General features: G+C 40.6%; 1 protein-coding gene across 3 annotated transcripts in view; it reads right to left on the bottom strand.

The window, feature by feature from the left end:
- Positions 1 to 4,151: 4,151 nt before the first annotated feature.
- Positions 4,152 to 12,379, bottom strand: part of LOC128688785 (protein amalgam) — a 47,440-nt gene continuing 39,212 nt past the window's right edge. For all 3 annotated transcript variants that reach the window (XM_070085437.1, XM_070085439.1, XM_070085438.1), the window contains one exon: positions 4,152 to 5,456. In XM_070085437.1, the coding sequence (XP_069941538.1) occupies positions 5,305 to 5,456 (152 nt within the window). In that variant the 3' untranslated portion in view covers positions 4,152 to 5,304. The remainder of the gene's footprint in view (positions 5,457 to 12,379) is intronic.

Here is a 12,379-nt window from a genome sequence, read left to right as displayed (position 1 = left end):
CCCTGCAACCACAATTAGGTGAGTACAATTAGGTGAGTACACACACATACACATACACACACACACATACACATACACACACACACAGTTCGCAGATGATGTGAAGTTAATGAGGAGAATTAAATCAGATGAGGATCAGGCAGGACTTCAAAGAGACCTGGATAGACTGGACACATGGTCCAGCAACTGGCTTCTCGAATTTAACCCCGCCAAACGCAAAGGCAAGAAGATCGAGGAAAGGCACAGAAGACCGCAGATGGAGTATAGGTTAGGTGTCCAAAGACTGCCAACCTCACTCAAGGAGAAAGATCTTGGGGTGAGTATAACACCGAGCACGTCTCCGGAAGCACACATTAACCAGATAACTGTTGCAGCATATGGGCGCCTGGCAAACCTGGGAACAGCGTTCCAATACCTTAGTAAGGAATCGTTCCAGACACTACACTGTGTACGTCAGGCCCATACTAGATATGCAACACCTGTTTGAAACCCACACTTGATCAAGCACGTCAAGAAATTAGAGAAAGTGCAAAGGATAGGGTGGGGGGATGATAACAACGTATAAAATAATGAGAGAAATTGACAAGGTGGACAGGGCTCGAATGTTTCAGAAATGGGATATAGGAACAAGGGGACACAATTGGAAGCTGAAAACCCACTTGAGTTATAGGGAAGTTAGGAAGTATTTCATTAGCCTTAGAGTTGTCAGGATGTGGAATAATCTGGAGAGTGAAGTAGTGGAAGCAAGTTCCATACATAGCTTTAAGAAGAGATATGATAAAGCTCATGGAGCAGGAAGAGAGTGAATTAGTATCGACCAGTGAAGAGGCGGGGCCAGGAGCCATGATTCGACACCTGCAACCAAATATAGGTGAGTACATACGTATACATACCTTTGTCCCCTCCTCTCATAAACAAATAAACTATGAATTTTTTTCTGTTAATCCTTAGATGCTTTCCTTTCTGTTATGTTTATGTTGAGAAAATACACCAACCACTCCAAACAAAAGCATATCCCCACCTGCTTTAATCATTATTATCTTAATCCTGGCTGATGCAGCTGGTACAGGCTCTTTCATTCTGCATAAACTTTATTACACATTCTAGCCTACACTTTTCACCTGGCTCTTCCTTATTCCTGCCTGATCTAGTTCCTGCATGACCAGTGCTAGAAATCGTTGCCTCCCTCTCTCTCTCTCATCATTTAACACCTCAAAATATTTCCCCTCTCTTTCCAGTACCTCCAGCTCCCCCAAGTAACACTTCCCCTCCATCGCTGTCAACTACCAAGTCAATTTTACGCCCCCAGGCTTTCTCAACTTATTAATCTCTCTCCAGAAATGTTTCTTATCCTCAGTAAAATTTTTTGACAGAGGCTCACCCATTCTTTCACTTGCTCTTCTTTTGCATTCTCTCCCCACTCTTTTGTACTCTCTCCCCATTCTTTTGTACTCTCTCCCCACTCTTTTGTACTCTCTCCCCACTCTTTTACCCTATTTATATAATTTTAACATTCTAAAACTTCTTTATAATCTAGCTTACTTAGCACTCTTTCGACTTCATTTCACTAACTCATTTTTTTCTTCTTTTCCTGCTGCCTGTTGCAACTGCTACTGTTCCTGCCGTTGTCACTGCTGCTGCCAACTTTTCATACGATGCAACTGTTGCTTCTGCTGCTGCTGATGGTTTATCTGTGGATGCTGCTGCTGCTGCTGCCGAACCCGTCTCTGTTGCTGCCGCATTGGTTGCTTTGGCTGCATTTACTGTGTCTGCTGCTGCACTTGCTGATGCTGTTGTTGTTGCTGTTGCTGCTGCTGCTGCTCTACCAGTAGGTATTCCCGCCAGGCATTATACACTAATGGCTTTCCTCCGAAGGCTCACCGCTGGCGACCCTTACTCCCAGGGGAGGACCTGCACGTAAGTCGTCCCATCCCCGGGTACTCTCTCTCTTCCTCCTGCTTAATGTAGAGCACTCTCTGAGCCTAGTAAAACCCCTCTCTTCCCCCTCCCAAGCTCTCTCCTCTTAGAAATCCTCTTCCCTTTTTTTCTGGTTCTCTGTCCTCTTGTCCTCTGTCTAGTAAGTCATGTCATATCCTCTCAACACGATCTCCTCTTATCCGTTTACCGGCTAAGCCTGAGTACTGTTTTTACTTCTACGCGTAATTTCTCACTTCGTACTGAGCCCCCATCATCTCTCTCGACACCACAACAGAGGCCTTTTTGCCACTGTACCTATCTCTCTCTCCTTCCTTGTTGCTCCCGTCGTCCTTCTTTTCAACCGCGTCAAAACTCATAAGTGGGTAACTGTTCTGGTTATAGCTGTGTGGCTGGCTGCTGTACAGCCTCTCACTAATTACTCTGAGTGCGGTCACTGCAGTTCCGGGAAAATGCTATCGCAACAACAACAACAACAACAACAATAATAATAATAATAATAATAATAATAATAATAATAATAATAATAATAATAATAATAATAATAATAATAATAAAACATATTTTCATCAGAAGATATCGGAGAATTAAGGACAGTGATGAAAATGGTTAGAACAAGGAGCACAGGATATACACACAGAGAAGAGTATGTTATACAGTGTATATACACTGAGAGTTGTGTTTCTCAGTGTGTGTATACACTGAGAGTTTGCTTGAAGCTCTAGTTTAGAGATTAAAATATTCTTAACTGGTGGTGAAGAGGTTCAATGAAGCCTTATTGACCTTCTTGTAATCGATAGACTTAAAAAAAAAAATCAACCAGGTCCAGAGAATCGAGTAAAATGGCACATTAGTTTAACACTACGTTTAATAAAATAAAAATGTCTTTTGTCATTCATTGAACTTTTCGGGGCTACTCCGTTTTAATGTATATTTATGCTAAACTACAATATAAATTATTGTATTTACGTTAATTTGAGTTCTTGGTGAGCACTGTGAGAAAGTGTTCGTCACTGACGCTCTACAGCGGGTGCTTGCAACAATTTTAACACCACAGGTCTGCAACTACTGACGAAGGGCAGTGCTATTTTCCTGCTGATGCTGGTCACGTATCTTGCATAATTACCAGTTATGTGTTGTAAAAGTGTTTTACACCGCACACCAAGTTTGTAATGAAACTTCTTACGCGGTATCGTTAATATTATTGTAAGTTATACCCGGTATCTGTTAGATGCCTATTCCTGTACATCCCTTCCCCCTCTGCCTCTCTTCAAACCTCAACTTTCTCCTTGTCTACTTGCAACCTTTCACTTCTTGCCTCTCTCCTCTAAAACATTGCTTCCTATCACTCTTCCCTCCTGCATATCCTAACCTTCCTTTCTGCCTGCCATCCTTTCCTCCTTCAATCCTTGCTTATCTGCAGTCTTTTCTGTTGCCCCTCTTCCTTTCGTTTTAAATTTCCATGCATCGATTTCCGTACAGCGAGGTGATTCCTCAAATATTTTTCTTTACTGCCAGGCGTGTGTGTGTGTGTGTAATTGTGGTTGCCGGGGTCTAGTCATAGCTCCTGGCCCCGCCCTTCACTGGTCGCTATTAGGTCCACTCTCTCCCTGCTCCATGAGCTTTATTGTACCTCGTCTTGTGCGTGTGTGTGTGTGTGTGTGTGTGTGTGTGTGTGTGTGTGTGTGTGTGTGTGTGTGTGTGTGTGTCGGAGCAAGTGCAGAGAATGTAAAAAGTTTTTACAATATTTTCCTAATGGCTAAACTGGTCAGTGTTGCGCAGCTGTGTTCTAATACAGGTTAATCTTCCCGCCAGATAACCTCAGTATGTATTTGAAGATCTTCAGTTATTTCTCTTAACCATGTACGCTTTACCTTCTCAGTAGACTTAATCTACCTCTCCTCAATCACTTTTCGTTAACCACCTGTGTTGAACTACCCGCCTTTGTTATTTTTCAACTGCTCTTAATCCGTCCTTAACTGCCATGTTCGTTCTTTCCGGCGGCTTCAGAAAATACAAGGAAAAACAATTCATGTTATTATATTTTATTGCATTAGAGAAAGGAACAGTTACTGTAAAGACCACCATCACAGACAAGTATGTCTTCTTCCCCAATAAACAGGATAAAATATATAAATGAAAGACTTGGCATGCAAGCATCCAATTCCAGTATAAAAGATTCTTAATTTTAGGAATGAATTAAAAGTGGAAAGAACACAAATTCATTTTTCTTTATTAAAAATATGTAGATAAATAAAACATATGCAGTATGGAGGTGCACGTTTTGGCAATTTAGGTGGCCGTAGAGCAAAAAAAAAATATATAAATTCCGCATTTTGAGAATAACAGAGTGAAGGGGCATTTATATTTTCTTCGCTAGCACGTTAATTTTGACATAGCATTACATTAGCTTTAAACAGGTAATATCATGTGGCACGTCATCACAATATACAGTAAGAAAGAATATTTGTGGTAGCCCATCGTGACAAAAAAAAAGTTTAAGACGTCCAAACACACGGACGAATCCTGCAGGAAGCATAACACTGGTATCGTAAGTTCCATTACGATCATACGAAGCGAGACACTTATATCGTAGGTTCCTGACTTTCGTACTGATTATTTTTTTGGATGAGGGCAAATGTTGAGTAGAATCGTACACACACTAAGGAAATTTGTTCTTTGTGATATTACTTCGCTTATGTAAAAAAAAGAGTTGTAAATGTACTTAAATTCACACTAATAATACTTGTGTATAACGAGTGACACCCAAAGTGACACAGGTGTACATTATTGTTTTAGGGTGGGTAATTTTGTTCCATGTGCAAATACAAAATAAAGGTGCTTCAGGAGACACATTATATTTGATATTTCAGTAGACGTAACGACTGAAACAAATTTACCTCATCAACCATATCGTAGTAAATCAATGGTGACAAAGGGTTCCAGCACTGCCTCTTTGGTTTCAGAATTAACACTTATATACCACAAATAATTCAGATTCTTTTACCTTTTTTTTCTCAGGAATGATTAGCGCCTTGTGGCATTAATGCTGTCATCACCAACTTAAGAAGAAATTAAGGTTCCTAACGAATGGACCAGTAGATGGAGAAACGAGTTACTTTCTCAGACTTTAAAAAAGAAGGAACACTAACACCTCCTTCAAAGGAAAGGGCGGCAGCAGCAGCATAAGCCTTTCCTCATTCGCTTTGTCTCAGGGATGACATTCAAGGGTTACTTAGCTGGATGCAAAATCTCAGAATTTCGAGGTCTTGGACACCCGCTGGGTTACTGCTGATGCAAGTCACCAGGGAATGAAGACTTCTTCGCCCGCGTCATCAGTGACTGGAGACGACTACGCCCACAACATCATTAGCTGAATACAACTGATCCAGTGTCTCTCATCTGATGCTCTCGTTTCTGAATGGCTGTGACAACAAGGGCAAGCAGTAGCATCAGCAAAGTTATGGCTGATGTGGATATCAGGCTCGCCGCTCCACTCGTCGACTGCTGTACTGCCATCACTGGAAGAAGAAAAAATTCTGAATGTTTTCACTGAAATAATGAAAGATATTATGGATCTGCTATTACTGGAATTGGTTTAGAAAGACACGTAAGCAAACACTATGACATATTTATTAGAAAACGTTTCGGTCCTGGGACCTTGATCACTTCTAAATTACAGAGGTAGAAAGACATTATATATAGGCAGAGAGTAAGGTGTGAGTGACGCATGGTGACCTGATGAATGCCATGTTGGGATGGCATTCTTCAGGTCGACGGGTAGACGGTGAGATCATGTGACTCCTGCGTTGCTGGGTTGGTGGAGCTTAGCCTGGTAAGAGTAACATCAACGTTTCCACTATAAACACATCATCTATCAAAGACCTCACTACGAAATGCAGCCCCACACGTCTAACTTCCACAGCAGGGGTCTACACCATTCCCTGTGGATTCTGTCCCAAGAAATATGTAAGCGAGACAGGCAGGCATCTTGCGGTCTGCCTGAACGAGCATCGAAGTGCCCGTAACATACGATTTAAGGTACGCCTGTGTCCTCCACAGAGACTCCACGGGGCATTTGATGAACTGGGATGAGCCACAATTCTTTCTCACCGAACCAGAGCTTAGACGCCGACGGTGTCTAGAAGCCTCGCTAATCGCCGTCACTGACATAATAGAACGTAACACTGGAAACCACAAAATTTCTAAAACATTAGCATACATGATACTAAAGCAGGTTAAGCACCACCAACCCAACAACACAGGAGTCACATGATCTCATCGTCTACCAGTTCTCATCCCAACATGACATTCTTCAGGTCACCATGCGTTACTCACACCTCACTCTCCGCCTATATATAATGTCTTTCTACCTCTGTATGTTAGAAGTGATCAAGGTCCCAGGGTCGAAACGTTTTCAAATAAACATGTCATAGTGTTTGCTCACGTGTCTTTCTAAACCAACTTGTCGGTATTTATTATCTAGGTTTATACCATTACTGGAATTAAAAAAAAACACAGATATTGCATAACTGTTATCACTGAAAAAAATAGAGTGCTGAACTGCCACTACTAGAAGGATGAAATTAAATGCTTATTCATAGTGACTGGAAAGAAAAAATGATCCCTGAACGGCCATCAATGGAGGAGAAAAAAAATAAAAGAGACTACTTAAAGAAACTCGTAAGAAATACAGCCAAAAACGCTTTTTGCTAGTTAATTGAATTCCATAAATCCTCGACAGCTCTTTCAAGTGTCAGATGTAAACACATTGCCGAGAACTGCAAGAGGTATCCAGCTACTACGGAACACCTAGATTCGTTACCCAGTTTGCTTTTCCTTCCTCCGCACTCCATTTCTCTGCAATAACTTGAAAATGCCTTTTATTACCGACGCTTGCGTATTTTTTTAGGACTGTTATCTGGCGATGCTGATCTTCTGAGCCAATAACGAGTTTGTATTTCTACAGCCTATGATAATGTGAGTAGTCACGAAAGCGTTTGGAATTTCTCTATTCTTTCACAGCCTAGGGAAAGTATGGATTTGTCAGTTAAAAATAGAGTAGGGGAGTTAGTAGATGGGGAGAGGGAGGTATTAGGTAGATGGCGAGAATATTTTGAGGAACTTTTAAATGTTGAGGAAGAAAGGGAGGTGGTAATTTCATGCACTGGTCAGGGAGGTATACCATCTTTTAGGAGTGAAGAAGAACAGAATGTGAGTGTGGGGGAGGTACGTGAGGCATTATGTAGAATGAAAGGGGGTAAAGCAGCTGATGGGATCATGACAGAAATGTTAAAAGCAGGGGGAAGGATATAGTGTTGGAGTGCTTGGTATTTTTGTTTAATAAAGGTATGAAAGAGGGGAAGGTACCTAGGGATTAGCAGAAAGCATGTATAGTCCCTTTATATAAAGGGAAAGGGGACAAAAGAGATTGTAAAAATTATAGAGGAATAAGTTTATTGAGTATACCAGGAAAAGTGTATGGTAGGGTTATAATTGAAAGAATTAGAGGTAAGACAGAATGTAGGATTGCGGATGAGCAAGGAGGTTTCAGAGTGGGTAGGGGATGTGTAGATCAAGTGTTTAAATTGAAGCATATATGTGAACAGTATTTAGATGAAGGTAGGGAAGTTTTTATTGCATTTATGGATTTAGAAAAGGCATATGATAGAGTGGATAGGGGAGCAATGTGGCAGATGTTGCAAGTATATGGAATAGGTGGTAAGTTATTAAATGCTGTAAAGAGTTTTTATGAGGATAGTGAGGCTCAGGTTAGGGTGTGTAGAAGAGAGGGAGACTACTTCCCGGTAAAAGTAGGTCTTAGACAGGGATGTGTAATGTCACCATGGTTGTTTAATATATTTGTAGATGGGGTTGTAAAAGAAGTAAATGCTAGGGTGTTCGGGAGAGGGGTGGGATTAAATTATGGGGAATCAAATTCAAAATGGGAATTAACACAGTTACTTTTTGCTGATGATACTGTGCTTATGGGAGATTCTAAAGAAAAATTGCAAAGGTTAGTGGATGAGTTTGGGAATGTGTGTAAAGGTAGAAAGTTGAAAGTGAACACAGAAAAGAGTAAGGTGATGAGGGTATCAAATGATTTAGAAAAAGAAAAATTGGATATCAAATTGGGGAGGAAGAGTATGGAAGAAGTAAATGTTTTCAGATACTTGGGAGTTGACGTGTCGGAGGATGGATTTATGAAGGATGAGGTTAATCATAGAATTGATGAGGGAAAAAAGGTGAGTGGTGCATTGAGGTATATGTGGAGTCAAAAAACGTTATCTATGGAGGCAAAGAAGGGAATGTATGAAAGTATAGTAGTACCAACACTCTTATATGGGTGTGAAGCTTGGGTGGTAAATGCACCAGCGAGGAGACAGTTGGAGGCAGTGGAGATGTCCTGTCTAAGGGCAATGTGTGGTGTAAATATTATGCAGAAAACTCGGAGTGTGGAAATTAGGAAAAGGTGTGGAGTTAATAAAAGTATTAGTCAGAGGGCAGAAGAGGGGTTGTTGAGGTGGTTTGGTCATTTAGAGAGAATGGATCAAAGTAGAATGACATGGAAAGCATATAAATCTATAGGGGAAGGAAGGCGAGGTAGGGGTCTTCCTCGAAAGGGTTGGAGAGAGGGGGTAAAGGAGGTTTTGTGGGCAAGGGGCTTGGACTTCCAGCAAGCGTGCGTGAGCGTGTTAGATAGGAGTGAATGGAGACGAATGGTACTTGGGACCTGACGATCTGTTGGAGTGTGAGCAGGGTAATATTTAGTAAAGGGATTTAGGGAAACCGGTTATTTTCATTTTGAGAGCTTTACGAATTTGTAGTCCTGAGTTCATAGATGAGGAAATATCCAAAATTTATGAAATAGGTAATGATTTAAAATACCCAAGAAATGTAATTGATAAATCTTTTGAAGTTGCTAGAAACACTTTTTATAATCCAAAAAGGGACAACCAGCCTTATTCAACTAAAAATATGTTGGTTCTCCCTTACCATGAAAACTTGGTTGATATGCCTTCTCTTCTTAAGACTTTTAATATTAAAGTTGTATTAAAAAATCTTGATACAGTAAAAAAACTTTTGATAAAGAATTCCCCCCAAAATGCTGATGGATGTGTCTATAAGATTCCTTGTAAAATTTGCGATAAAGTTTATTACGGTCAAACTGGTAAAAATCTCGAACTAAGATTAAAACAACATAAATATAGCATTAGAACTGGACAAGATTCCAATGCTCTATTTATTCATGTAAGAGATTTTAACCATCCAATTGATTTTCAAAAAGTTGAGAAAGTAGTATCAAGCAAGTCCATGGTCGACAGGAATATAATTGAATCTTGTTTCATAAAAAGCAGTTTTGACAATAATATGAATATTTCCTTTGGTTTATATAAATTAGATCCATTTATAATTAATAGAATTTGGGAAGAATTTAATAATACACTGGACAAATAATAATTTTTAAATTTTCTTGGGTAGAATAGTTTGTGGGTGAGTTGTGCAAAGGACCTATCCAAGTTGGGTCGCCGCGCGTCACGTGTTTAACCGTTGTGGGATCTGATAGTGAGGTGCTGGCCAGACCCCTTATATAGCTTCCTTGGATGCTTTACTTTCACCGGCGTTAGCTCATCTCTTCCCGCAGAGCGGGCAAAGAGTGGAGGTCGTACAAAATCAGGCGATAAGAACTATGCTTGGGGCCCCCATCTGGACCAACACAGTATGTCTCAGATCTGAGGCCCGGCTTCCTTCCTTGGCTGACAGAGTAAGATACATAAACGCCTGCAAAGTGGCCACGATTCTGCACAGGCAGCAAGGTACCCCACTAAGGAGACGGATATTGACAACCATGGCACAAGATCCCACACTCTTCACGGACTACTCCTGGATTCGTTCGTTTTGTACTGCTGGGCGGAAGCTGCTGCCTATACAACTACTCCTTGAGAAGAGTTGTGACCTTCCTGTTGCTGGGTACCATCCACCACCTCCCTGGCGCCCAGACCCAGCCGATGTTTGCATCATGCAGCTACCCATCTCTAAGCGTCTCTGCAGTCAAGACACTCTCAGCAATCATGCTGAGACAAGCATGGCACTGGCAGAGGGAGGCACATGTGCAGTGTATTTCACAGATGGTTCTGTCGACCCTGACAGGAAGAGAGCAGCAGCTGGACTGTACCACAATGGTCACACACAAGGCTGGCGACTCCCTGACCACTGCACGATCCTTCAAGCTGAGCTGGTGGCGATTCAGCAGGCATTGTCACATGCCCTACGACATCGACTCCGACCTGTCATACATGTTGATTCCACGTCTGCAATCAATGCCCTCTCCCATCCTCAACCACAGGACAATGTTCACCTCATCACATCGATCGGATGCCAGCATCCCCGGATGCTGGCATCCGGGGAAATGAGGCGGCAGATGATGCAGCCAAGGCAGCAACAGACTATCCACATGTTGGGATTACTGTCCCAATCAGCCTACGACAGACCAAACTGGTGGCTGCCAGAGCCATGAAACTTATGGGGGAGGTCTTAGGTGATACCCCATCTCAACAGTGGTACCGAGCAGCGACTCAGGGAGAACCCCCTCCATATGATAGAAGCTGGTCCAGAGCGCAGTGTACCGCCATCCATCGGCTTCGTTTGGGCTTTCCCACAGCCAAGATGATGGTAGACAAGGCTGAGGAGGAGATGTGCCAGTACTGTCAGCACGTTGTCCAGCGGCCCCTAACACACTATCTTCTGGAGTGCGAAGTTACTGAGACACTCCGCAGGCAACTAGGAGTGATATTCCCTCCCGAAGAGGAACCAGAGATGACTGCGGCCACACTAGTGTACCATGGAGTCAACGAACCAGACAAGCTGTTGCCTGTGATAACGACATATCCTCCTCCTCGCTAGTGTCCATAGTTAGGAGTACATACGGTGTTGTCGCTTATGAGATGCACCAGTTGAACTGACCAGAAGAGTGCTTGAACAGCATATGTCGCATCATTGTAGAAACCTTTCTCCCTCGGGAGCCAGAGACGGGTCATCGCAAGATTGAGACCCGTGCCAGGACTACAGTCTTGGCGAACATTATACATACACATACTTTACTTTCATAGTTCCTTGATAATGTGAGTAGTCACGAAACGCTTGGAATTTCTCTATTCTTTCAGAGTGGTTGTTTTGCATATATATATATATATATATATATATATATATATATATATATATATATATATATATATATATATATATATATATATATATATATATATATATATATATATATATATATATATATATATATTTAAATATACATATATATATATATATATATATATATATATATATATATATATATATATATATATATATATATATATATATATATATAAATATGTCGTGCCGAATAGAGAGAACTTGCGATCTTGGCTTAAATAGCAACGCTCATCTTGCCATATAGGACAAGTGAAAATTTGTGTATGCAATAATTTCGCCAAAATCATTCCGAACCTAACGAAAAAAATATATTTCACTGTGTTTGTTTAGTATTAAATTATTGTAAACAGATCTAAAATATATTTTGTTGGGTTAGGCTAAAATAAATTGCGCCTGCTATAATAAGGTTAGGTAAGTTTTCTAAGAAACTTTTGGTGCATAATTAAAAATTTTTACATTAACATTAATGAAAAAAATATATATTTAAACGTATAAGAGAAAATTTTAGAAAGGACTTAATTTTAAACGAGTTCTTGCTAATTGACCAGTTTTACATATTCGGCACGACATATATACATATATATATATATATATATATATATATATATATATATATATATATATATATATATATATATATATATATATATATATATATATATATATATATATATATATATCCCAAAAAAGAAAGAAAATCCCCAAAAAGAAAATACTTTCATCATCATTCAACACTTTCACCACACTCGCACATTATCACTGTTTTTGCAGAGGTGCTCAGAATACAACAGTCTAGAAGCATACACATATAAAGATACACAACATATCCCTCCAAACTGCCAATATCCCAAACCCCTCCTTTAAAGTGCAGGCATTGTACTTCCCATTTCCAGGACTCAAGTCCGACTATATGAAAATAACCGGTTTCCCTGAATCCCTTCACTAAATATTACCCTGCTCACACTCCAACAGATCGTCAGGTCCCAAGTACCATTCGTCTCCATTCACTCCTATCTAATACGCTCACGCACGCTTGCTGGAAGTCCAAGCCCCTTGCCCACAAAACCTCCTTTACCCCCTCTCTCCAACCCTTTCGAGGACGACCCCTACCCCGCCTTCCTTCCCCTATAGATTTATATGCTTTCCATGTCATTCTACTTTGATCCATTCTCTCTAAATGACCAAACCACCTCAACAACCCCTCTTCTGCCCTCTGACTAATACTTTTATTAAC

The sequence above is a fragment of the Cherax quadricarinatus genome, chromosome 16 (assembly GCF_038502225.1).
Source record: "Cherax quadricarinatus isolate ZL_2023a chromosome 16, ASM3850222v1, whole genome shotgun sequence".
NCBI lineage: Eukaryota > Metazoa > Arthropoda > Malacostraca > Decapoda > Parastacidae > Cherax > Cherax quadricarinatus.
This window is presented reverse-complemented; position numbering and strand designations above follow the sequence as displayed.